Source organism: Neurospora tetraspora (assembly GCF_033439725.1).
Source record: "Neurospora tetraspora strain CBS 560.94 chromosome Unknown B0H65scaffold_11, whole genome shotgun sequence".
Taxonomy (NCBI): domain Eukaryota; kingdom Fungi; phylum Ascomycota; class Sordariomycetes; order Sordariales; family Sordariaceae; genus Neurospora; species Neurospora tetraspora.
This window is the reverse complement of record NW_026944393.1, coordinates 173,416-195,673: the sequence shown is the minus strand read 5'-3', so window position 1 is coordinate 195,673 and position 22,258 is coordinate 173,416. Positions and strand designations below refer to the sequence as shown.

At 52.9% G+C, this 22,258-nt stretch overlaps 9 protein-coding genes across 9 annotated transcripts; 2 read left to right on the top strand and 7 right to left on the bottom strand.

Moving 5' to 3' along the window:
• Positions 1–326: 326 nt before the first annotated feature.
• Positions 327–943, bottom strand: B0H65DRAFT_79617 (uncharacterized protein). The gene is made up of 2 exons (XM_062831430.1): positions 536–943; positions 327–427 (listed from the first exon to the last, which is right to left on the bottom strand). The coding sequence occupies exon 1, from the start codon at positions 738–740 to the stop codon at positions 540–542; it is 201 nt and encodes a 66-aa protein (XP_062676483.1). The 5' UTR covers positions 741–943; the 3' UTR covers positions 327–427; positions 536–539.
• Positions 944–2,674: 1,731 nt separating this feature from the next.
• On the top strand, positions 2,675–3,938 carry B0H65DRAFT_79611 (uncharacterized protein). Its single transcript, XM_062831429.1, has 2 exons — positions 2,675–2,886; positions 2,980–3,938. The coding sequence occupies exon 2, from the start codon at positions 3,009–3,011 to the stop codon at positions 3,819–3,821; it is 813 nt and encodes a 270-aa protein (XP_062676482.1). The 5' UTR covers positions 2,675–2,886; positions 2,980–3,008; the 3' UTR covers positions 3,822–3,938.
• Positions 3,939–4,389: 451 nt separating this feature from the next.
• B0H65DRAFT_79585 (uncharacterized protein) lies at positions 4,390–5,053 on the bottom strand. The gene is made up of 2 exons (XM_062831428.1): positions 4,710–5,053; positions 4,390–4,647 (listed from the first exon to the last, which is right to left on the bottom strand). Exons 1-2 carry the CDS (start codon positions 4,958–4,960, stop codon positions 4,548–4,550), a joined length of 351 nt encoding a protein of 116 aa, XP_062676481.1. The 5' UTR covers positions 4,961–5,053; the 3' UTR covers positions 4,390–4,547.
• Positions 5,054–5,700: 647 nt separating this feature from the next.
• Positions 5,701–7,110, bottom strand: B0H65DRAFT_79496 (uncharacterized protein). Its single transcript, XM_062831427.1, has 3 exons — positions 6,815–7,110; positions 6,372–6,757; positions 5,701–6,315 (listed from the first exon to the last, which is right to left on the bottom strand). Exons 1-3 carry the CDS (start codon positions 6,853–6,855, stop codon positions 5,957–5,959), a joined length of 786 nt encoding a protein of 261 aa, XP_062676480.1. The 5' UTR covers positions 6,856–7,110; the 3' UTR covers positions 5,701–5,956.
• Positions 7,111–8,857: 1,747 nt separating this feature from the next.
• Positions 8,858–9,849, top strand: B0H65DRAFT_481493 (uncharacterized protein). Its single transcript, XM_062827630.1, has 2 exons — positions 8,858–9,427; positions 9,491–9,849. Exons 1-2 carry the CDS (start codon positions 9,008–9,010, stop codon positions 9,650–9,652), a joined length of 582 nt encoding a protein of 193 aa, XP_062676479.1. The 5' UTR covers positions 8,858–9,007; the 3' UTR covers positions 9,653–9,849.
• Positions 9,850–9,851: 2 nt separating this feature from the next.
• Positions 9,852–12,197, bottom strand: B0H65DRAFT_503952 (FAD binding domain-containing protein). The gene is made up of 3 exons (XM_062827883.1): positions 10,485–12,197; positions 10,149–10,431; positions 9,852–10,093 (listed from the first exon to the last, which is right to left on the bottom strand). The coding sequence occupies exons 1-3, from the start codon at positions 11,913–11,915 to the stop codon at positions 10,008–10,010; spliced, it is 1,800 nt and encodes a 599-aa protein (XP_062676478.1). The 5' UTR covers positions 11,916–12,197; the 3' UTR covers positions 9,852–10,007.
• Positions 11,977–13,367, bottom strand: B0H65DRAFT_553659 (Alpha/Beta hydrolase protein; the record flags this gene model as incomplete). The annotated part of the gene is made up of 2 exons (XM_062829984.1): positions 11,977–12,151; positions 12,466–13,367. The coding sequence occupies 2 exons, from the start codon at positions 13,365–13,367 to the stop codon at positions 11,977–11,979; spliced, it is 1,077 nt and encodes a 358-aa protein (XP_062676477.1).
• A 781-nt stretch (positions 13,368–14,148) lies between these two features.
• B0H65DRAFT_553658 (uncharacterized protein) lies at positions 14,149–16,389 on the bottom strand (the record flags this gene model as incomplete). The annotated part of the gene is made up of 4 exons (XM_062829983.1): positions 14,149–15,254; positions 15,321–15,573; positions 15,676–16,164; positions 16,225–16,389. The coding sequence occupies 4 exons, from the start codon at positions 16,387–16,389 to the stop codon at positions 14,149–14,151; spliced, it is 2,013 nt and encodes a 670-aa protein (XP_062676476.1).
• Positions 16,390–20,111: 3,722 nt separating this feature from the next.
• B0H65DRAFT_437436 (uncharacterized protein) lies at positions 20,112–20,906 on the bottom strand (the record flags this gene model as incomplete). The annotated part of the gene is made up of 2 exons (XM_062825310.1): positions 20,112–20,681; positions 20,745–20,906. The coding sequence occupies 2 exons, from the start codon at positions 20,904–20,906 to the stop codon at positions 20,112–20,114; spliced, it is 732 nt and encodes a 243-aa protein (XP_062676475.1).
• Between the last annotated feature and the right edge of the window lie 1,352 nt (positions 20,907–22,258).

Sequence of the window (22,258 nt, the reverse complement as noted above, 5' to 3'; positions counted from 1 at the left end):
GGATTTGTAAGAAGTAAATACAAGAAGAGAATACCGAACTGTAGAGGTAGCCCAACGCACACATGTCCCAAACCCCGAATCTTTCCTCCCATTTGTCGAGGTTGTGTTGAACCACTCGACTTTATCTCCTTTGGCAGAGACTTGAAATCCGCTAGAAGGAGATAAAGCATCACCGCGCATCCTTATATCCGAGCCACTGCTCATCATCTGGCCTTGTAACATCAACCGCGAATGCGAACACTCCGCCGAGAGCTGTGATCTTGATCACCAGTCGATGGACCCGTAGAGGATGCGGTGAACAAGAGCTGTGCAGTTATGTTGCCGGTATGTGTGTCGACTTTTCGTTGTTTTGAGAGAAAGAGAGAAAGCTGCAGGAGTACATCGTCTCAGCAGCGGGACCACATCAAGTGGTATGTGGAAAAAGAAACTGCTTTGTATATCATCAGCAAAAGAACACACCTAGGAGTGAGGCAGAATCTGATGACACTCACGTAGTAAGACAACCATCGAAGCGAAAACCCCCACAGACACGAACCAGTTCAAAGATTGACATATTTGTTGAACATCTCCGAACACTCCTTGCAGTAGCCGTAGCTAATGACGGTAAAGACCTTGCTCTTCTTGGGATCGAACCGGCATTCTCCATATGTGTGCCTCGTGTAGATGGCGCACGAGTAGGCCATCCGCTTGGTCTCGGTGTGCTTGCACGCCTCGAACTTGGTTTGCTCCCAGTTGCACATCGTGACTGTTGACTTGTTGTAGTGTTGGATGTTGAAGGGTTGGTATGAGGTGAGTGATGAGGAGTGGCTCTGAAGTCGAGGTTGTTGCTAGTGGTGAAGCCGTTGAGGTCTTGCCGAGTGACTATCTTGCCGATGAGTCAGGTAAGGTGATTGATGTCCGAGTTGATATGCTCGAGTGAAGCTGTTGCTGCTCTTGTCGACTGACTGTCCTTTGACTGAAGCTTGAGAGACCGTTGAAGATAGATGTTGATCTGAGTGCCTTCCATCCAACCTCCATGGCCGGCATCATGATGCCTCTTTATAAGTCACCTTCCACACCATGTCAACGGCCGCCAGTGTGCCAATGTCATGAGCACAATCCGCCTCACAGTCCGTCTTGACCATAGACCCGGCAGTCGACAAGGAGGTCAACATCCGGCTGAGCAACCAAATGTGACGACATTGGAGTCCTGCTCAAGGGACCGATAGCATGTGCCACCAACCGATGTCCTGGTGACAGTCCATGAACCCGGTATGTTTTCCATCACGACACCCAGGTGCCTCTCAAAGGCCTCAAGAAAAACCCCCATCAAACCAGACTCCCGGGTCGGGCTGAGTGTTGTGTTGTGCACTATCTCCATCTCCCTTGTCCGGTCGTGAACTTTTGCAGGAGCATCGCCTTGCGGCAGTGGGGTCCGGGCCCTCAACGGGCTCCCATTTCCGGGCCGCGGTTTCGGGCCCGGTGTGGATCCCTCTCCATTCAGCCGCCAGGGGGCCGGGGTTAGGGAGGGGGCCGTTTAGAGGTCAACTTCCGGATTCGAGATGCGGACATGGAGGTCAAAGAGGCGAAGCAACAAAGTAGAAAAAGACCATGACACTTTCAGAAGTAAACTGCCCATTGGCGAATCAACGAAGGGCAGCGAGGCACACTTGGCTCGAAATCTCTGAAAATGCCGTGTTGTTGGACGATGGCGGATGCCGTTAAGCGCCGGCGACCTCGAGCCCCATTGGCCAGCACATGCTCGACCTGAGAATCCGCCGTTAACGACAGTTTAGAGCTTGTTAGTGACTGCCAGGCCTAGGTTATAGGCCCCTCTCTCCAGTCCATATCCCGATCGACAACTGCCCGCAAACAACGTCAAATGCGCAAAAGGGGCACGCACAAAAACACGGCACCGCATCAGGAAAGAGGTGAATCCTACCAAGATAGACGGCATCATCTGAGCTCGGAAGGACCCGACTAGATCAGATCTAATGCAGAGCTTTGTTATTCCTTCAAGTTCCAACAGTAACAGCGGGGTGATAACGGACCGACTTACCCTAGCCCTCGACTGTGATGGCCCCAGCATGAAGGCTCGATCATGATGCAAATGTCAAGCTTTCATGTGAACACCCGGATACTAGCAACCAACAAGTCAATGCATCGTCAAGTTTTCCATCACGAGATCCCAACAGTCGTAGAAAAGCATGAAATATGGCTTGGATATCACAGCGGGGTAAAATCTCTTACATAGCCAACACCATAGTGCCAATGATGAAGTAGATACCGTAGCTTGAGATGATGTGAGTCAAGACAGGACAAGGCATACAGTTGGTGATCGAACTTACTTCTACCCACAATGAGGTGGCATCTAAATCGAGATTTGGCACTGTTTGAGAGTCCAATCCTTCGGGTGGCTGTGCAGTTGCTATGAGTCTATGTTTATGCCGGCTGTTAGCTCTTTGCTTCTTTTGTGAGAGGACGCTGCAGCTTTGAGGACACTAGCAACATGCGGCTGAAAGATAATATCATAGTTCAAGACGTATCTTCCAACGTCATGTTTTCTTCCGCGGGGATGGGGATAGTTGAAGTCGGGGATAAACTAACTCCGGGACCACATCTAATGTCTGGTCATGTTTTCACGCCTCTATCCGCGATGTCTGCTCAACGTCGTAAAGTAAGCCACTTGCGGCACCGAGAACGCTCTCGTCTTTTCAAAGGCATATGCCCTTGCAACTCCTGTTTGGTTGCACCATTAGCATATTTTGCCGGGTAATTCCACAGTTGACGGGCAGAGCGAACATCTTCAATGAGTTGACTTGTCCATATGCGAGCGGGGTTGCCAATGCGAGAAGTAATATGGGTATTGCCGATGATAGATGAACCGCTCGCGGCACTTGGCTTAGAGTTCGTATCGCCTCCGGTCCTCACAGTTAATTAGTACCTATCTGCTGCACATGGACTTGGTCTCTGATGTGCTTCTTGTTCTCATTATTCCAGAACACTTGTATCAGTAACTGCACAACATCATGGTTTGTCTCACCTTAGCAGCCCTCGGCATCCTAGCCGCCGTACAGTTCTCGCTCGCCCAGAGAGGAGCAGGAAAGTGCCAATGGGCCGCCCTTCGAATGCAAACCGACATCTACATCGAATCCCAAACTTCTGGGGAGGTTGACCCGTTGCTCACCTCCAGCTCGCCCGTGTACCGCGAGAACTACAAGCAGCGCGACATCAACACCTCATTCCTCACCACTCCACTCAAGATCGACTACACTCGCACTTTTGTCGATCAACGAGACTGCAAGACGTACTCGCAACTGATTGTCGCCAATCCCAAGAATCCGTACATCATCGGCACTCAGATTACCTACGACAACACTGGTAGCGCGGGACTCAAAGCCAAGATCATAGACGTTGTCATCTCACGTCCTTCGACTGAGCCGCAGTTCAACGCCACCAAGACGCTCGCATATGTTGATGCAGAGGATTGGTCCGTGATTGTTACGGCCAAGCAAGACAGCCGCGACTTGCTCAAGATGGTGGCCAACTCGTACCTCGATCTGTGGAGCGGCAACGGCAACTTTGAGCTACCCTGGGGCACCCCGTGCGCCCGGCTGGAGGGAAGCGAGTACTACACCGAGGAGTGCCAACCAGTGAGCTTGAATGGCAAGGCGAATACGGATAGGAGGTATGTGGTTGATGAGGGTTTGGGGGCTGTAAGCGTGTTTAGCAAGGGTGGAAGTGATGGGACATTGTTGGACATCCACGAGTTCAGGCTTGTGCAAGGGAAGCTGCGTTATGTCCATCATTTCACCGCGAGCGATGCAGCGTCGGTGGTGTAACGAGAACGAGAAGGATACATTGAAGTGCAATACAAGCCGGTGCGAAGTCGCAAGCCAGTGGCACAGGAACATGAAACTTTGTTGTTGAATAACACCGCAGCCGGCCAAGCACTTGTTCGACCTTGACGTTTCTTGCATAGCAAGTCGTGACAGTAAACTTGCACCATCTTGATACCGCCCCATTAGCAGGGCGTATGGATGAAAAGCCTTGAACTTGTGAAAGTTTGGATTGTATCACACTTTGACAACTCCGACATGTCCCGTTGGCTGCTTTGCGAAGAGATAATCAACAGGCAACCTGTCAACGTTGTCAGACCACCCGATGTGTAACCTTGCACCGGAAGCGGCTCGGTGGTACGAACCTAAAGCTTGGGATAGGAACGTCTTGGAGGTACTCATACTTTTTGTCATTCGACTTCTCCGCCTTGCCGCCTCCGTAGACGTGCACCCACACAGTCGGTAGCCGAAGAAGATACAACCATGGCGCGGAAGAATACGGCAGGAAGGAAGTGGTGTCAGGTTACGAGTAACCGAAAGAACTGCCTGTTCTCCGGCAAGGTTTTGTCAGACTCCGGGCGCATAATCTCCAGCACTTGTCCGTCAGTGTGCAGAAAAGACTCCTTGTAAGACTTGATAAAGCCCCATATAAACAAGGTATGGGTAGTGACAGACGGATGTTGGCACCTTTGTGGTACTAGCTCCATATTGCAATCGCCTTAGGAGTCATTATATCTCTCGCAATGAGTGATGATACATGCAAGCTCGTCCACTAGGGTGATACATAGCAGTCAAGCCACCAAGGGTGTTTCGGATACACTTATCTGCCCTACCGAACGTCGTTAGCCTTCCCCATCTCCCTCCAGCGGATTAAGAAAAGCGGTGGCCAACAAACGTTTGACCATTGTCTCGGGCGCTTGGGGCCGGTATCTGTGCCCATGTTTGGCATGCGGGTATCGCCTGATGATTGCGGCGTTGGACGGCTGCTGTGCCTCGAAGGACGTGTAGCAGAACCGGTGAGCCCGTGAGAGACACGGGAGGGACGCGACGATCAACGGGCATGGAGCACAATCAGTGAAATGAATTAGGCAAACTGAGAGAAGGACTGTCTGTCGAAATGGAAAGGCAGCCTTGTGAATCATGGACGTTGATTAGTGGAGGAAAAAGGTAGCATGCTGCGCTCTGCCGCAGGCCCGTTATGGCGACCCGACCACCGCGTCGGGACTTGCACGCCGCAGGCCTCGAGAGGCCACTCTGGATGGCCTCTTTTGGGACATCACCACACATGCGGTTGGCGGCCATGATTCGGCGACTGTGTTATTGTTGTTAACGTGGGACGCTGGAGTTTTTACCGGGGGGGGGGGGTTCGTACCATGTTCGACAGTCATTCAACCCTTGACGATTCTGGCTGTGGAAATGGTGACCTCAAGAGGAGTGAAGTGAGGTGAGCTTTGGAAGGGCGCAATTGGATGTGTCGCGAAATTGGCACAAGTGAAAGAACGGTTAGGGCATGAAAAATCTGACACAAGGAATCGGAACTTTCTGTGAGAGGAAGGAATGATGGTCGTGGTGAGAACTGATTTACCCCGCCATGCATTGATGTTGCGAGAAAGAACGACCCGCGCCCAAAAGAACCAGGTCATGCCCCAAATCACAGACATTTGCGCAGCTACGGGCAGCGGGTTAGGGTTTAACTGAGCGTTGCCACTGATGTTGACTTTGGCATTCACGACACCGAGAAAACACATGAAGATAACTGAAGAGGAAACAATATCACAGAAAGGGTTGGTCACAGAAAGGCCGCATGCTGCGCATCGCCCCGGGCCCGTTACGGGGGCCGGGTCACGAACGTGCACGCCACGCCGATTGGGACCACCATATAGCCTCACTAAAATATTGGCCGCATCAGGTTTGGCCGGAATTATATTTAAATCATCAACAGCTGTGAATTACATCATCATCATATAGGTGAGCGGCAACTCAAGAATCGACCTCGCGGAACGGTCCGACCCTGATCCGGACATCTTCCCGGAGCGGCCCCACTAATCTGGCGCTGCGGGTCCCACTTATTCCCGGCCCCATACCCATGGATGCTCCCGAAGGACTACCAAACCAGTCCACGCGATGTCTCCTTCTCCTTACTTAGCCTCCAACTCCTCAATCTTCTTCTCCGCCCTCTTATACCCTTCCTCCTCCTCCAGTCTCGCGACATACTCAAACACCTTGGGGAACTTCTCGTTCAGTTTTCCCTTTGCACCCTCCCCTCCGAGAGCCTCCGCCCTCGGCAAGTTCAGCAGCGGAAAGCTGATCAGAATATCCGCCGCCGTCAACTTGTCGCCGCAGAGATACTTGCCGCCGTTTGGCCATGTTTCCAGTTGCTGCTGGAGAAAGGCGCAGTGTTTCTCGATGTTGGGGACGACGAAGGAGTTGTGCACCTTGCCGGCGACGGTGGAGGTGATGGGGCGGATGAAGAAGGGGATTTTGGGGCCGGAGATGACTGTGTTTGTTAGCTCTTTTTTCCACATTGAGAGAAGGGTAAAAAACAGGACTCACTAGAAAGAATCAAAGCCACAAGCAAAGGCGGCATCAAGCTCCCCTCGGAATAGTACAACAAATGCTGATATCTCATCCACTCCTCCGTCTCACCACCCAACTTTCCTTCCTCACCATCCTTGTACTTTTTCGGTACCAGACTCGTATCCTTCCCAAAGTGATCGCACAGGTACTGCGCAATGAAGGGACTCTCGGCCAGGACAATCTCCTTTGCGCCGGGCTCAGAAGGCTGGACGGTAACGATGGGCGATTTGCCTAGCGGATGGACCTTGTCCAGCTCGGCGGGCGCGAGCATGTCCTTGCTGCGATGGAAGATCTTGACGTCGTAGGGGACGCCGAGTTCCTCGAGGAGCCAGACCATGCGCTGCGCGCGGGAGTCATTGAGCCTGTAGCAGAAAGTGTTAGTGAGCTATCGCATTGCCAGAGGATTTAGGCGGGCATGCCAGTAGAGCGTTATCTTGGGGTGATCTGTGGTGGTCGCCATTTTGTTGGTGTTGTCGCTTCACCACACAAAATCTTGATAAACAATTGAGATAACTTTTGGGTTAAGTATCAACGGTCCGAGACTTTATTTTCATCGCATCCCACATCAGCTGATTGATGTTACTACCCGACCAGCAACGGAAAGAAAGAAGTCTCGATGACGTTGTGGTGGAATGTGGTACACCCATCGCCCGCTACCTACAGTAAGGTAGCACCCGCTAAAAGTGGAAGGCTGGGCGGGCGTGTTACCGGATCCGTTCCAGCGCCTGGGATCCAATTCGATCGCCAGGAACCTCGGTGTCATCCCTGCCACACCAACACCACAACCGAAGAATGACATGGTCGGAAGCTCCGTCTTACTCGCAGATGAAGTGCTATTGAGTGAGAACTAATGATTTGGGCGGCGAGAGCATTCTGTTGATGAGACTGAGATGCACATGTCGCTGCGAATCCGGGGAAACCGGCAGCTTGTCCGTTGGCGGTTTCTGGCCTTTACGAAGCATCGTGATGGATGGGTTGTCAAGCGAAGGGACACTGGCTCGAAACTGGTCAATGTTTGACCCGTCGCACTCGATACATGTTTGCGGTCGAGGAAACAAAAGAATTTGACTTTGCAATATTTGATGGGAAGGAAAGCGAGTGGGAAATGGATGAAATGTTGAAGTCAGAGAGGAGGAATATGAAATGGAAAAGAAAAAAAGAAAAAAAGGCAAAAGGCTGTTGAGCAGATAGGAGCCAGCAGTCAAAATGCTATCAAACACCACCGGATCAGTAAACACTGCCTATGATGTCGCTTGACCAGCAATTCAGGGTCCATGCAGTTGAGCAAGCTACAGATGCCAGCAAGCCTCGGAAGTTACCGGCTATTCAATATCCTATTCATGGTTTCGAGTAGATATTTATGCTGGTCATTCTCCGGGTAGATCTACAGAATTATCAGCTGCTCGGAGTTTATATAGAAGCTACCCGGCGGTCACTACCCGAGAAACCAGCATCACTAGACTCGACCGTATCCGATATCCCCGGATCTTCGGTCCTCTCTTTCTTCTCCCCGGCCAAACACCGGAGCCAAGCCCCGAGCCGTATCCCACGGAACCCGGAGACTACCGTGATGGTCCTGATACTACATCTCTCATTCCTCCCGGAGGCCACAATGAGGCCTCGAGTGCCGAACTGCCGCAGGTTTCCCACGAATCCGTCATTACCTCTATGATCCTTTCGCCAAGTCCCTCTCAATCAATGCTCCCGAGGCCTGAATACCATTCAATCGAACATTGTTCACGAGTCTCACCTCTCACAAGGATAGCAGGAACTCGAAGAAATGTGGCCCAGATGAATTACCCACCCACGGAGGCCCACGGAGGCCCACGGAGGCAAGATCCACGCATCACTCCCCCACAAGAGAACAATACGCATTAAAGAGCCTATTCAGCCCTATTCACAACCGTTGAACCCCCTGTGGCGCTTTGTTTACGTTCCCTCGGTGGTGAGCCACCGGGAACCACGAGGTGGATGTTTCTTTGTCTTTGACCTCGATGCTCAACCATCTCGGAGGCTAAAATTGGTCAGGGGTATGTTGGACATTCCTGTTTTGCAAAGGGGAATATCTCTCGGCGTTGTGGTGAGGTGATTGAAGCATAAGTGGTCGTGGGCTTTAAAGGCGTCGCTGTCCGGTGATCTTGAAGGAGAGAGTAGAACTGGACAATGGACTCAAGGAGACTGAAGGAGATATAAAAGAGCGACGCTTGTCTGGTTACCCCCGGTCTGACGACGCCGATATTTTTCTCTCCTTTTCTTCGAATCAAGTCCTCGCAACTTCTGTCGACAGATATCAACCACTCACTCTCTTTTACAGTCAACCTCAGTCAATCAATCCCAACAAGACAAGACCAAACACGATGCTTCTCACCAAGTTCCTCCTGCCTCTCACGGTCCTGCTGGCGACCGCCACAGCTGTAAGTACCTATTCTCCTCTTATCCGTCACCATGATCACCATCCCAGCCATCTCTTCACTCTCCCACCATCACTCTCCCACCATCACCCTGCCTCCCTCCCTCTCCCCTTCCCTTTCTCCTCCTCCCTCCACTCCCCTCCTCCCTCTCCCCTTCCCTTACCTCAACCACCAAACAACCCAACCCACTAACCCACCCTCATGCAGGCCCCCAGCAACTTCTCCGACGACGAAGAGCTTATCCTCGCGCGTCTCGAAGAAGCCAACGCCCTCGCCGACTCCTCCTCCTCCTCCTCCTCTGATGACCTCACCTCCATCCCTTCCTCCTTCCCCCCGGACTTCGACCCCTACAACACCACCCTCCCCGCCGTCCTAAACAGCCGCAACCCCTCCCCCTCGGACTACAACGGCGCCACGCCCGACCGGGGCCAAGCCAAGTACAACGGGCCCTACACCTACCATTCGCACTACTGCGGGGCGCCTCGGACGTGGGCCAGCGTGAGCGCCATCCATGATGGAGAGGGTTACCTTTACGGATTGGGCGGGACGCCGAGGCTGGGGGCGAATAAGTGCAGTCGGGTTAGCTGTAGTTGGAATTCGGCGATTTTTGTTTGTAATGATGTGAATACCTATCTTTCCCCTATTCGGACTTCATGTACATGGGAGGTGGCTAACGAAGAACAGAACAACCACGACATCAGCCTCCATTCCTGGGGCAACGTCGCCGAAGCCGCTTACTTCCTCACGGGCGCTTGCTTCAAGTACTTTGGTGGGCAGACGCGCATTGCTGGACAAGTCTACTTTTCCGAGAGGTGGACTGTGTTTATTACGGTGCAGAAATGTTAGGCCTGCTTCGTCGGAGGAAGATGGTTCCATCAGAAGGAAGCCTTGGACTGCTGTTTCTTTGGTTTCCAATCTGTTTTTCCTTTCACACACACACACACACACGCACACACACGTTCACGCTGGTTAACCGGCTGGGACTGAGGATGGTTTGAGCCTGCAGCGCTCTCTCTGCTTCACGTCTCCTTTTTACACACTCGTTCTTTGTACTTATTGTTTGTATTTCAATTCGGATATCTGTATGAATATGCTCTTTTGGATTAGCTTGATGAAAACCTTTATAACCCCAAGTGTTGAACCTCAACTCCGTGCTCCGTCCGTATCCTACATCCACTTGCTTAAAAGTTGACACCCATACTCAAGCCGTTGGCGACAAGAAGCCCTCAAAGAACTTCTGTGTCGACTGCTCAAGATTGTCATCCAGTGCGGAGACCTTTGCTACGTCTGTTTGCAACCGTCAGTATGACATCCCCAGAGTCCATCAAGGGGCGAAACTCACAGTGATCCGGCCTGACAATGACCAACGCTCCCTTTGCTGGATCAATGCCATAGGCTTCATAGGCATGGCCATGTCCAGAGTTGTAGCTCTCGTCATCCGCATACACCTTGAACAGACACTTCTGATGCCACTTCCCTGTTACGGGAGTGAATAACTCTGGGATCTGATCCTGCTCGACCTTCTTCCTGTCACCGGAGATGACGAGCACGCGGTCAATGACGCTGTCTGGGTAGGCGCCGGCGGGGGTGAAACGCTTGACAACGTTGTCGAGGGCTTTGGAGACCTGGAATGGTGTTAGTCATGAACATAGCCAAGTTAGGACAGCAGATGACCTACCTTCTCAACCCGCGCCTTACTCTCCTCCTGCGAAATATCCCCCGCAAACACCACCAAATACCACTGCCCATCCGCCGGCAGCCCCTTAACCAACTGCATAGCCTTGGCATCACAAAACCTCACCACCTGCGCACTAGGAAACCTCATTCCCACCGTCACATTCCCCACAACCTTCTTATCCCTCTCCCCCACCTCCACCACTCCCGAAGCATCGTACTGAATCGCCTGGCCAGCCGTGTACCTCCCCGCCTGAACAAACTTCTCCGCAAACTGCTCCTGGCTGATCCCATGCTCCTCCCTATACTTGGAATTGAACAGCTTCGTGAACCCTCTATCAAACTCAATCAGCTCCGTCGCCGTTTTTTCGCGCTCAATCACATACGACTCCAACAGCGGCTTCGGCTTGCCCAGTCCCTTAAGAATCATGCCCAGCTTCCAGCCAATGTTGTGGCCGTCCTGTAAACTAACGTTCATGCCCTGCCCGGCCTTGGGCGAGTGCGTATGGCATGCGTCGCCTGTTAGGAAGACGCGGTGGTTCTTGTGGAAGTAATCTGCTCTTCGCTGACCGATTGCGTAGGCGGACCACCAGAATGTATCGGCGAAGTCCATGTCATACGGACGGAAGATCAATCTCGCGTGATTCTGGAGGTCTTCAAGCGTGACGCTACTCGCCTTCGTTCCCGCCGGCAGCTCAATGTAGAACCGCACCATGGCGTCGCCCTCACGCGGGATGATGAGCAGGTTACCCACGGACGAGTTGATGGCGGCCTTCTTGCGGATGTCGGGGAAGTTGGTCCGCGGGTAGATGTCCATGACGCCCCAGACGGCGTCGGTGCTGTCGCCGACCATCTTGAACCCGAGCGACTTGCGGATGACGGAGTGGGCGCCGTCGCAGCCGAGGACGTACTTGGCGCGGTAGGTCTTGGGGACGCCGTCGGCTGTGACGGCGTCGATGCGGACAGGGTAGGAGGAAAGGTCGGTGATGTCGGCGGACTCATCGACTTGGACGCCCTTGACTTCGGTGCTGTACTGGATGGGCGGTTGGGAACCGAGCTGGCCGATCATCAACTCGTTGAGACGAGCTTGGTTGAGGATGACGTGTGGCTGGTGGCTGATTTCGGTCTCCTTGTCGGGAGCATAGCGTGTCCTCTTGATGTTGTCCTTGTTTCCGCCCTCGATATTTTGCGCCCAGAAAGCAAGTTCGAGAACATGATAGGCTTCCCTTAGCATATCCTCGCCCATGCCGAAGCTGTCGAAGATCTCGACGGTACGAGTCTGGACACCATCGGCCTGGCCGATCTTGAGGGGACCATCACGGCGTTCGAGGATCTTGTAGTTGATGCCGAAGCGGGCGAGCCAGACGGCGGCGCAGAGACCGGCTGAGCCGGAGCCGCAGATGAGGACGTCGACGTTTTCTTGTTCCGATGACATGGTATAATTTATTAAGGGTATAATTCATGGTTGCAAATGGTGGGCGTCCATAGCGGACTCTTTATCGTGATTCTCCCCGTTCCCAGAGTGCCCGGTGATCCGGTGGTGGTCGGTGGTGGTCGGTAGCAGACGGCGTGATGGCGGCGCCGGCGATCCATGTGCCGCGAGGGGTTCGGGAGCGTCCCGGGTGTGATGATGGCGTTGCCGTAGTGGTCTCGGAAGGCTTGTCGTGGGAACTATTCCACACACGGCGTAGTTGGCGGTTAAGGGTGGGGACGGACCTGCACCCGCGGCTACGCTTCTTCGGGCTCCTCTCAGGACCCTCACAGGCGGGTCACAGGCTCCTCTTCCCCGCATCGTCAGCGGCTTCCATGTCAGCATCTTGGCGGGTCAATCCTCGGGACATATTCCCGGTTCTGAAAACCAAACATCAACACTGACTGCAAGACGACATTCACGATGCCTTCAACATAGGAACCTGGGTTGAATTCTATGCGTACGACGATCTCGACAGCTATAACAACACTAACATACCAACCAACCAACCTACTGACTCCTCTCCGCCCCGCGAAGATCCCCTCCTCTCTGCATCAACTCCTCCCTCTCTCCATCGTTCATCAGCTCCGTCTCGACCACTTCCCTCCTCAACCCCTCATCCACCTCAACACCCGCGCACCTCGCAATGAACTCACAAAGCATCCCCTCCGCCGTCCCCGCGTTCCCCATCAACGCATGATTATCCCCATCAAACAGCTCCAGCTGCCTCTCTCCCTTATCGCCATACATGGCATACAACCGTTCCGAGCACGCATGGCTTAACGTCCTGTCTCCCGTGCCATGAAGCAGCAACACCGGCCTCGGCGCCAACTTGCGAATCCCATCCGCCTCCACCGTCTGACTGGCGACCGTCGCGCACCCGATCACCCGCTGATCAGCCCCTGCCACCGCAAAGACCGGCGCGCCGCCGAAGGACCACCCCACCAGCACGAACCGGTCGAGACCGTATAAATCCTGCAGGTACTTCATGCCGGCGTATACGTCGGCGACGCAGTGCTTGTTGCGGGCGGGGTAGCGGTAGTCGAGTCTGAGAGTCGGGATACCCGAGGAGAGAGTGGCGAGCTTGCACGCGAGGGAGAGGTAGATGGACGACGGGCCGGTGACGCCGCCGCCGGCTCCTGAAAGCAAGATGGCGGCGGTGCGGTGGTGCTCTTGGAATGGGTCGGGGGCGGTGAAGTTGGGTGGCATGTGCAGGAAGCCGGGGACGAAACCGTCGGGGCCGTCATCTACGTCGATGGTTACGGACTCGACGGCGGATTCTTGGTGGGTGGCGGAGGTGAGACGGTCGAGATGGGGTGGCTTCTTAACCGAGGTGTACTCGTTGATTGAGTGTGGCTTGCCCTGGGGCATTTGGGAAGTCGCCGAGAGGGAGATGCCGGGTGTTGTGTGCGCCATGTCGGATACGATTCGTCTGAAGATGTTGGCTGAAAGACGAAGGCCTTGGGAAAGCATTTTCTCAAGAAGATCGGTAGGTCTTGTCGTGGTGTTGGGTTGATGCTCTGGTAAGGAATCTTCCTAACATTGACAGGTAAAGTATCGTGACCTTCCTATGTCTTCGTTGCTTTCCCCATTTCTCTGTTGGAGAATCACCTCTATGATGTCAACCTGACGCCAAGGTGTTCGTCCAACCGTCATGACTCCAAGTCGTCAAGGACGAATAGCATGTTATACTTCGGGCCCCACTATCCCGTGGATTTTATCCCGACTGTGAAAAAACAGATGAACGCTTCACAGACTGCTGAACCGCCTGTAATCGGCCTTATCAAGATACAATGTCAGCAGACACTGATTATCGAACATCGACCTGCAATTCGGCTTCCCAAGGCGTCAGTATAGTTCCCGACGAACAGGTAGCTGGGAATAATGTCATGTTTCAGCCTATAAGTCAAATCACCACACCACAGTCTCAACGTGTGTCTTCACAGATATGTTACTGTTACCGAGCATATATTGGACGAGTGAACGGAGTCACCATCCGAAAGCTCTGCAAAACATTCCTCTTGACCGTCTTGAGACCTCTAACGGCAGTCTTTAAGCATATTCTGGACGTCTAGAAATACCCAACTTGATATGTGCAAGTTCTTCATCCACAAACCAAGCCAATTCTCCCAACTCCTATCCCGTAACTCCATCCTTGACATCTAACCCAACCAACATCCTTCCAGGTTTTCCTCTCTTACAGCTCCGCCAACGGCAACTTCTCCCTCATCCACTTCCCCTCCACCCCCCCTCCCAACGCCTTCTTCGATCCCATCCCCGGCATCTCCCCCTTCATTCCTTCCTGCTTCTCCTGCCTCGTGAAATCCACCCCCAACAACAACCCAACCACACTAGCATACCCCCACACCACCAAACTCACCGGCCCAAAGATCATCATGGGCAACAAACTCAAACAAAAGTGCTCCCAAAACCATCTCCTCCGCTTAATCATCATCCACAACTCCGTCTCCATCACCTCCTCCGCCCCCTCCCACCTCCACGGCCCCTTCATCCTAAACTTGACATTATAATTCGCTCCCAGCCCCCAAACAAGCGGTAACTTCCACCCTGTGCCGTTCTTCCACGCATCTCCCCCCCTTTTCCATAATGCCCTCTCCCAAAGTCCTCTCTTCAGTATTTCCGAAAATCCCATAGCAGAATCCATATCCAGTCCCAACTGGTAGACATAACTCTCGTGATCAATACCGTATTTTACTCGACTATCAGCAGGGTTATGCAAGCGGTAATGCTCTTCATCTTTCGGGTCTAGTTGCCGCGGGATCCGATGCGGCGCGAGAAGTTGCAGAATCCACAGCTGGGCCTGCATTTCTGCCAGAGGCGGGATGGCGCCTAGACTGGGGCGCAGGAAGCCGATGAAGCCCACGGAAGGGTCGTTGCGGTTCCAGATACCGCGGACATCTCGCTCTGTGTGTGAGACCGCGTACCGCCGCTTCGCTGCTTTACTACCGTGCTTGCGACCGAGGGAAGAGTTATGGGCCGAGAAAAAGGGATACTCCTGGTTATACCCCGTGCAGAAAATGACAATGTCGGGTTTGATGGTCTGCTGACGCATGCGCTCCCATTCGGGCCGGTGGTTATTTTGGAAGGTGACGATTCCCTGGGAAGAAATGGATTGGGGCCAGGGGGCCAGGTCGATGTAGCGGCCGCCCGTGTCTTTGAGGGTGGAGCCGATGAGGGCGGAGCGGATCCTCGAAAGAAAGGTGGGAGGGGTGGGGGAGGGTTGGAGGTGTTTGTAGGGGTAGGAGATGTAGGGAGCGGCGTTGGAGGATTTGTTGAAGAAGACTATCGGTGAGTTAGTATACGGTGGTCAGCGAGGGGGTTTGTTTGTTTGATAGGGGAACAACATACTTCGGCTAACATGGTTCTTGTGCGGATCAGGTTCTCCAACAACTTGATCCAAGCCCTCAGGGGTACCCGTGTTAAGCCACAGGAACGTCCGTACGTAAACGTTGTAAAACGTCCAGAGCGCCGTGTGGTTCCGAAGCAAGGGATGGACGTAGGCCGTGTCGAATAGGCTTGCACGCGCGTTGTCTAAGGGGACGGTCAGTTCACCACTGGACTTGCGGCCCAGAATGCGGAAAAGAACAGGGCTGAGGTTTCTCTGTTTGTTTTGTTTGTTCCATTGTCAGCTCCAGGGCTTCTTTGTTTCTTTGGTATGCAAGTGGCGCTGAATAGCCATTGTTCAGGGGCATTACTAACTAACCTTGGGCGCGAAGTGAAAGCCACTTCGGTGACACATGACGACTCGCTTGGTCTGTGAAGTCACTGCCATCCAGGAGAGGTCCGAACCGGTCTCACCACTGCCGAGAATCATGACCGTCTTGTCGACACCGAACTGTTTCTTTTCTTTGAACTGGGAGGAGTGCATCTTGACCGGGACATGTTCGATACCCGGGATGTCGGGGATATGAGGGGTGACGTGGAGGCCGGAGCAGACGGCGATGGCATCGCACTCCCACTCAGACGTCGTCTCTCCTGTTGTTTTGGAAGTATAAGTGACGACATGTTTGTTCCCTTTGAGTGTCCTTGTCACTGAATCGACTCGGGTGTTCAGGTGGATGTTCGGCCAAAGGTTAAAGTGCGTGCAATACTCGTTGAGATATTGGACATATCGCTTGGCCGACATGAAGTCTCCATCGTTCTTTGAGGCGCGGAAGTCAGAAAAGGTTGTGAGTTGAGTTGATGAGACCAGCTGAGGAAAGAACGGTCAGTGTCTGGAGGCAACATCTTGAGGCGGAAGGAATGGGAATACCTCAGCATCTTCATAGGTCCTGGCGTAAAACGTTCCTCCCACGGCATCGTCCCCTTCAAAGAGATGAGCCTCGATGGGTTCAACTCCGAGAAACTGATGTGCAGTGAGGAGGTACTTGAGAGTGACGAGCCCGGAAGGACCGCCTCCGATGACAGCAACTCTCATGATGACGTCGAGGATAGTTGCCGGCTTGAAACTCGGAAAGAGGTGCAGGTATCAACCAGGATGTCTGTAGGAAAGAGCAGGGTAGGATGTTGTGCTCTGTGGCGAGATATTGTTTGTCTTGAAGAATCTGGGGAAGACAATCCTCGAGGTGCGGAGCCATGTCTCTTTATATCCCAGCCAATATCTCTATCTCCATCGTCCTTTCTCGACAAAATAGCCACTTCTGCCTTGGGATGAAGTCCCCACTCACTCAATCCTTTGATGAGAACCCTCCTGGCAACTGTGCCATATCGTGTCTCTCTCCACAGCCTAGAACCTTGACGGCCAAGATCTATTCTAATCCAATCCCCTATCAACATTACCCTCTTGTCTCTAAAACCAACCGACCTGATCAGACATCAGACGGTCAGACCCCTAATACGAAAGCTTCCACATCCTACCACTATCCTATCCGCTCTCGTGTTGGTCCCGACCGTCTGGATCTACTCAGAATTGGCGACTTAGCTCCCAACAAAGGCACGCACATCCAATGCCTCGTTGCGCCACCTACCGTAACCTACATCTCGAGTTTCGAAGTACATCTATTGTTGACTTGGGTTGACATGGTGCCATTATCCGTGCCTGCATCTGCCCCGTGGGGATAGACACTCCTGGCACCCTGAGTCCGAGACCCCCGAGCGCGGATGAGCGGGTGATAGGAGGCCCTGTCTATGAAGGATGGAACACGGAAGCCCCTAGGTATCTTCGATACAGCTGTGAACGGCGATCCATCTCTTCCTTCTCATGATCTGACCTGTAGCTTGCCGATATCACGGTGTGTAGTCAAGCCACTCTTCACACCGTGAAGGCTGCAAGACTGCAAGCCGGACGCAAGCTAGACGCAGGCAAGTGCAAGTGATGCTGTGCAGAGATGGTGCAGTGGTTGCAGTGGTAAGCGCCTCCCCCTTTGCCATTCGTAGCCATTGGACCCATTGGGTCCCTTGGGGGAGAAACAGGGGTCCATTCAGTTCAGGGGAAAAGAAATGTAAATGACGGTGCGGCTGAAAATGTTTTTTGTTACTACCTTTTTCCATTCTCGAAGAAGGGAGTATCGAGTGGTCTACTATCAGCATCCCCCGTTCCCCAGTCGCTGAGTACGACTCTGCGAGATCCTGCCTACCTACTCGGAAGCTAATCCTGGGTCGTAGCTGGACTGGATCTCATGATCACAATCTCTGCAGCGAGGCGAAAGGCAACTGGAACGAACATGACGGGAAGAGGCATGATCTATGATCGTTCGTTGGGTCCAGTCCCCCACTGCCCCGGTCCTGTCAGATGTTCACAACATAACCCCGATCTCGCACTGCCCATGTCCATCCAGGTTCCGTGGACGGACAGACGCATCGTATTGGATTGCACAGCATGGAAAATCGAAAAATCGAAAAATCGCATCTTGCTTCTGGTTCGCTTCGGTTCTTGCTTTCGGCTTTTGGACAGTTTTGGGTATTGGGAACTAGGACTGGGATTTGGATCTGGGATTCAGGTCAGCAGCGTAAGGCGTCTGCGGCGTTGTTCATCCCACCACTCATCGGATGACTGACTTATCTGACTTGACTGTGGTATCGGTTGAACATCCTGATGCTGAATCCTGAATTTCCCAGTCAATCACTTACTCACCGCGATTTAGTCCGGTATCAGGTGGCCCCGGTGTGTGGCCCGGTGCGCATCCTCACTTTCCTGGCCATTCCCAATATTACTGAATGGAGCGGCCGCCCAGAGGAGTTATCTGGTGATTCTGGTCAGCGACAATCTCTTTGACCACCAAAAGCACAGTGGAAAGTTGTTGGTCAGATATCTCTGTTTAAACAGTCCCAAATGCACACTTGCACAGTATGTTGCAATCAGAGGGATACTGAAGCCACTATCAGCCAGTTTGAGTAGGGAAAGAAGGCCGCTAGCCAGTGATATCGCTGATCACATAGGCGGTACAGGTAACATCGCTCTCACCGCAAAACTCCACATCTTTTTTGAGGCTTTGAAAGGCTTTCAGTTAGCGATAGTCTTGGCCCCCATGCTCCTACTGGCCGCCCTCTAGGGTCTGAGCCGCTGAGCCGCACAATTGGGGGTCTCGAGCCTCCCTCTATCTTTCGTTTAGTTCGACTGTTTCGAGGTCTAGAAAGAAGTGTTGGTCAAGTGTTTTGACCAACTGTTCCAGGTGATAGGATCCATCAATACCTTGGTTGCGGAATCACCGTCGCACTCCGGCTTCACTAGGGCCCGGGTCACTAGAGACCACCAGAGTTCAGCGGAAACCGCTAGAGCTTCAAGAGGTATCATCCAGCGGTTCAGCACTCGATTAGGAATCCATCAGCAGCACTCCATCTGAGCCCCCATCAGTCTTAGTCGTTGGTGATAGAAATAACGTACCCGATTCTATTTCGATTGGTCGGCGGCGAAAACTGGGTCACCAACAGACCTCCAGAAACGCCGCCTTGTGATGTCGACATCTTCCATCCAGCCGGCGCACAGCAGAAAAGAAAAGAAGACTGAGATGCTGAGATTCTGAGATGGTGGCTTGATCGGTTTTCGTGACGCGCGTGAACACCTGCTGGTTCCCTTCGACGTCTGCAGCCGGAGTGGTGGTGCCCGTGGTTCTGCGACCGCTGTGACCGCTTGGGCCACATCGGGTATCTGAGACGCAAAGCTTGGCGCCTTTTGGCGCTCGTCTCAGCAGCTATCGAAAGCGCACAGACATTGGAGTGGAGCTTTACCATCCAAATACCCGACCACTGTTCCCCAGTGCTCCAGCGTCGTACCGCATCCGCACCACGACACCGCCGCTACAGGGCCTCATCGCTCGCTCATCATCTCTTGCCTCAACACCTTCAACACAACAAATTCATTGGCCAAGTTTCACGCACCGGGCGTTTTCCAACCTTCCTAGCACCAATTGTCGTTTCTCTTTTCTCTTTTGCTCCTTCCTCAAGCTTCCTTCTTACGCGCGAAAAACTACTACATGACTCGGACTCTTTCCCCCTCTCGCAGTTGAAGATCCTGTGCTCTCCCTTGCTCGCAGGCTGGGAAGAATCTCTCCGACGCAATGGCGGCGGGCATCCCGGCATCCGCTCCCGGTCTTAGGCCCCGTCGCCGTCTTCCGATGCTTCTTCGACGACAGGCGGCGATAGGTCTCATATCACAAAGGCAGTGATCGATCTGCTTGGTACGCCTCGACAAAACCGAATCGATCCGGGTTCAAAAAGCAACGTTTTGCGTTCTTGGATCATGCATAGCGGTCTTCACATTTCCGGTTCGACGAAAGACTGCTTGGTGAACCGCTGGTCGGTTGTTTCGCTATGAACCTAAAAGGTACCGAAAACAGATAAACTCAAACATACGAACAAAAGATTGTTTCTCCCCTGCTAACACACGCCATGTCTCACCCAACTTTGTTTACTTTGCCCCTGAACGAGATTCGTCTTCCGCCTGGTACCTCTGAGATCATGGCCCAACAAAAATCAGCCATGGTTTCCTCATGCTCAAACTGCACAACCCAAGAAGAGAGGGCACCGCCTTGTCAAGCTGCTCAGATCAAGGGCATTTCCTCGTCCTTTCCCTCTGTTGATTCACCACCATGACCATCAGAAATGGTCGGCCCGGTTTTGCTTCCTTCTACTGGCTTGGTTCCTTCTAAAGGGTTCACAAATGTTAGCTTAACAGTCGCGACAATAGCCGCATTGATCGTCCTAAATCACTTTCCTGCACTTGGCGTAGGCATGCTTTACCTTGATAGATTCATCGGTAGCGCTCAGACTCAGAGAGGCGAAATCGCGGAAAGACTTGAGTTCGTCGTCCAGAGTGCCGAGAGCCCTTCGTAACCGATCAACATGAATGTAGGCCGTGAGCTTGTTGTGAAGGTTCTTCTTTCTCTCCTGCACAAGCTCACTCTTCAGATCCTGAATTTGATTGAACCTGAACTCGAGAAGACTCTGGAGGGTTTGATAACTTTGGCGCAGTTCATAAAATTCTCTCTGGTGTTGTTGCTCACGCTTTTCCCAGTCGATGTTCAGACCACGCCCATCCGGAATGGTTTTGAGCTCCCGCACTAAACCAGCCATGGTTTGAGCGAGTCGAGTCCAGGTTTCGTGGTTGGCCAAAAACTTTGGGTCTGCCGCTGCCACACCATGAGGCTTGTTTCTCAACGCCTTTTGTACCTCAATCATTTTTTCCTGCGTCCGGAGGTACTCCTGCTCGGTGCTGAAATCGTACTCCTTGCGACGGGACGAGTCGATCAAGAGTTCGTATGCGTTCCCAAGCTGTCAGATATCATCTCTTAGCAATGGTTTCGTGCTGCAATTGACAAAGCTACCGTGTCAAACCTTCTGGAACATTGCGGTTGCTTCTGCGCTGTTGCCATTCTTGTCAGGGTGCCTCTCGAGAGCGAGTCGATGGTAGGCTTTCTGGATGGTCTTCGTGTCCGCATACGGGCTGACCTCCAGCGTTGCGTAACAGTCGAATACTTTGGTCTTGGGTGATTCCATGTTGGCTACGGACTGAAGTATGCTGGAACAGCTGGGGCAGAGACCTACATCGTGCTCAAGTGTCAGCTAACCAAGCACAGGTTGTTCCAGGAAAGCGACTCACTTGTAGAAGGAAGACTGCCGTGTAGCTTGTTGGCTGTCAGTGGTGAGGACGGTGATCAGGCAAGATCTGTTCGTGGGACTTGGATGCCACGGTATCGTGCGGATTGTCGACGGTTATCTCGAGCCCGCACTTGGGTGATCAAACGCTTTCCACCGAGGGACGAAACGTCGTTTGGCAGAATTTGCTGGTGTCGCTCGCCGACCAACGGTATAAGAAAATGCTGGGATATCCAAAGAACACTGACAAACCGTCAGTGGACGGATAATGTGAATGTCGCTTCGAGCGCCCGAAGGAGGTTTGGGGCTGGGCTGAGTCTGAGGACTGAGAGGATGATAAAAGTTGTTGAAGAGGGGAGAAAACGAAAACCTCGGGGAACGGTCCCGCTGATTCCCTTTTAACGAATAACCTTCTCGCGTCGTGCCTTCCATATATGATGATGAAGGTTCTGTCATCATTTCCAGTCGAGATAAGGAAAGAGGGAATTTTGAAGGCAACAGCTAGGTCAGCCGCGATGGGAGAAGGTAGATCGTGCAGGCGATCATCTACGATATGCAGGAGCAATTCGTGAGTTCATCCGGGCTCAAAAACTCGTCCCTGGAAAACTCTCCCTCATTGCCGCGCTCACCCTGTCGGGAACAAAGCGAGTCGATCCCATCGTCTGCCGCGACTCAAGCCGCACTTGCATTCTATTCATTGGATTTGAGAAGCAGAGTGACGACCGACAATGCAGGGCGCCAATCCACAGCAGTTTTGCAGATGGATCAAAGTATCTTCAATGGGAGAGAAACAAGAAGAAAGACAGAGAGTGAAGATCTGATATAGCGACTTCTTGTCATGATGTTATCGAAGCATATCTACTGTCTGACTACAAGCTCCTGTTCAGAATCACACTCCGTCCCATCTATGGTATCTACTGTCTCGCCTGACGTTCACCATCGATCTCCTCAACATCTCTATCCGCCGCTCTTCGCATCTCTCCCACCACCGATTCTATCTGGGTTCTGGGCTTGTTTCCTTCCGGACGATTGCAACGGACCCGGCAGCGACACTGCCATTATTCACCGAAACCAGACCCCCACTGGGTACTTCACTACTGGGGATGTTCAACGACGGTGTAAACAAGTCGTCCGGGTCCGACCATTTACCAGCTCGGGGGCGCTTAGTCGTACTGCTGATGTCGCCTCCTTCCAATGTAGTGCTGTCCTCTGGTTCCTCCGACGACCTGTATCTTTTCCCAGATTTTGATCTC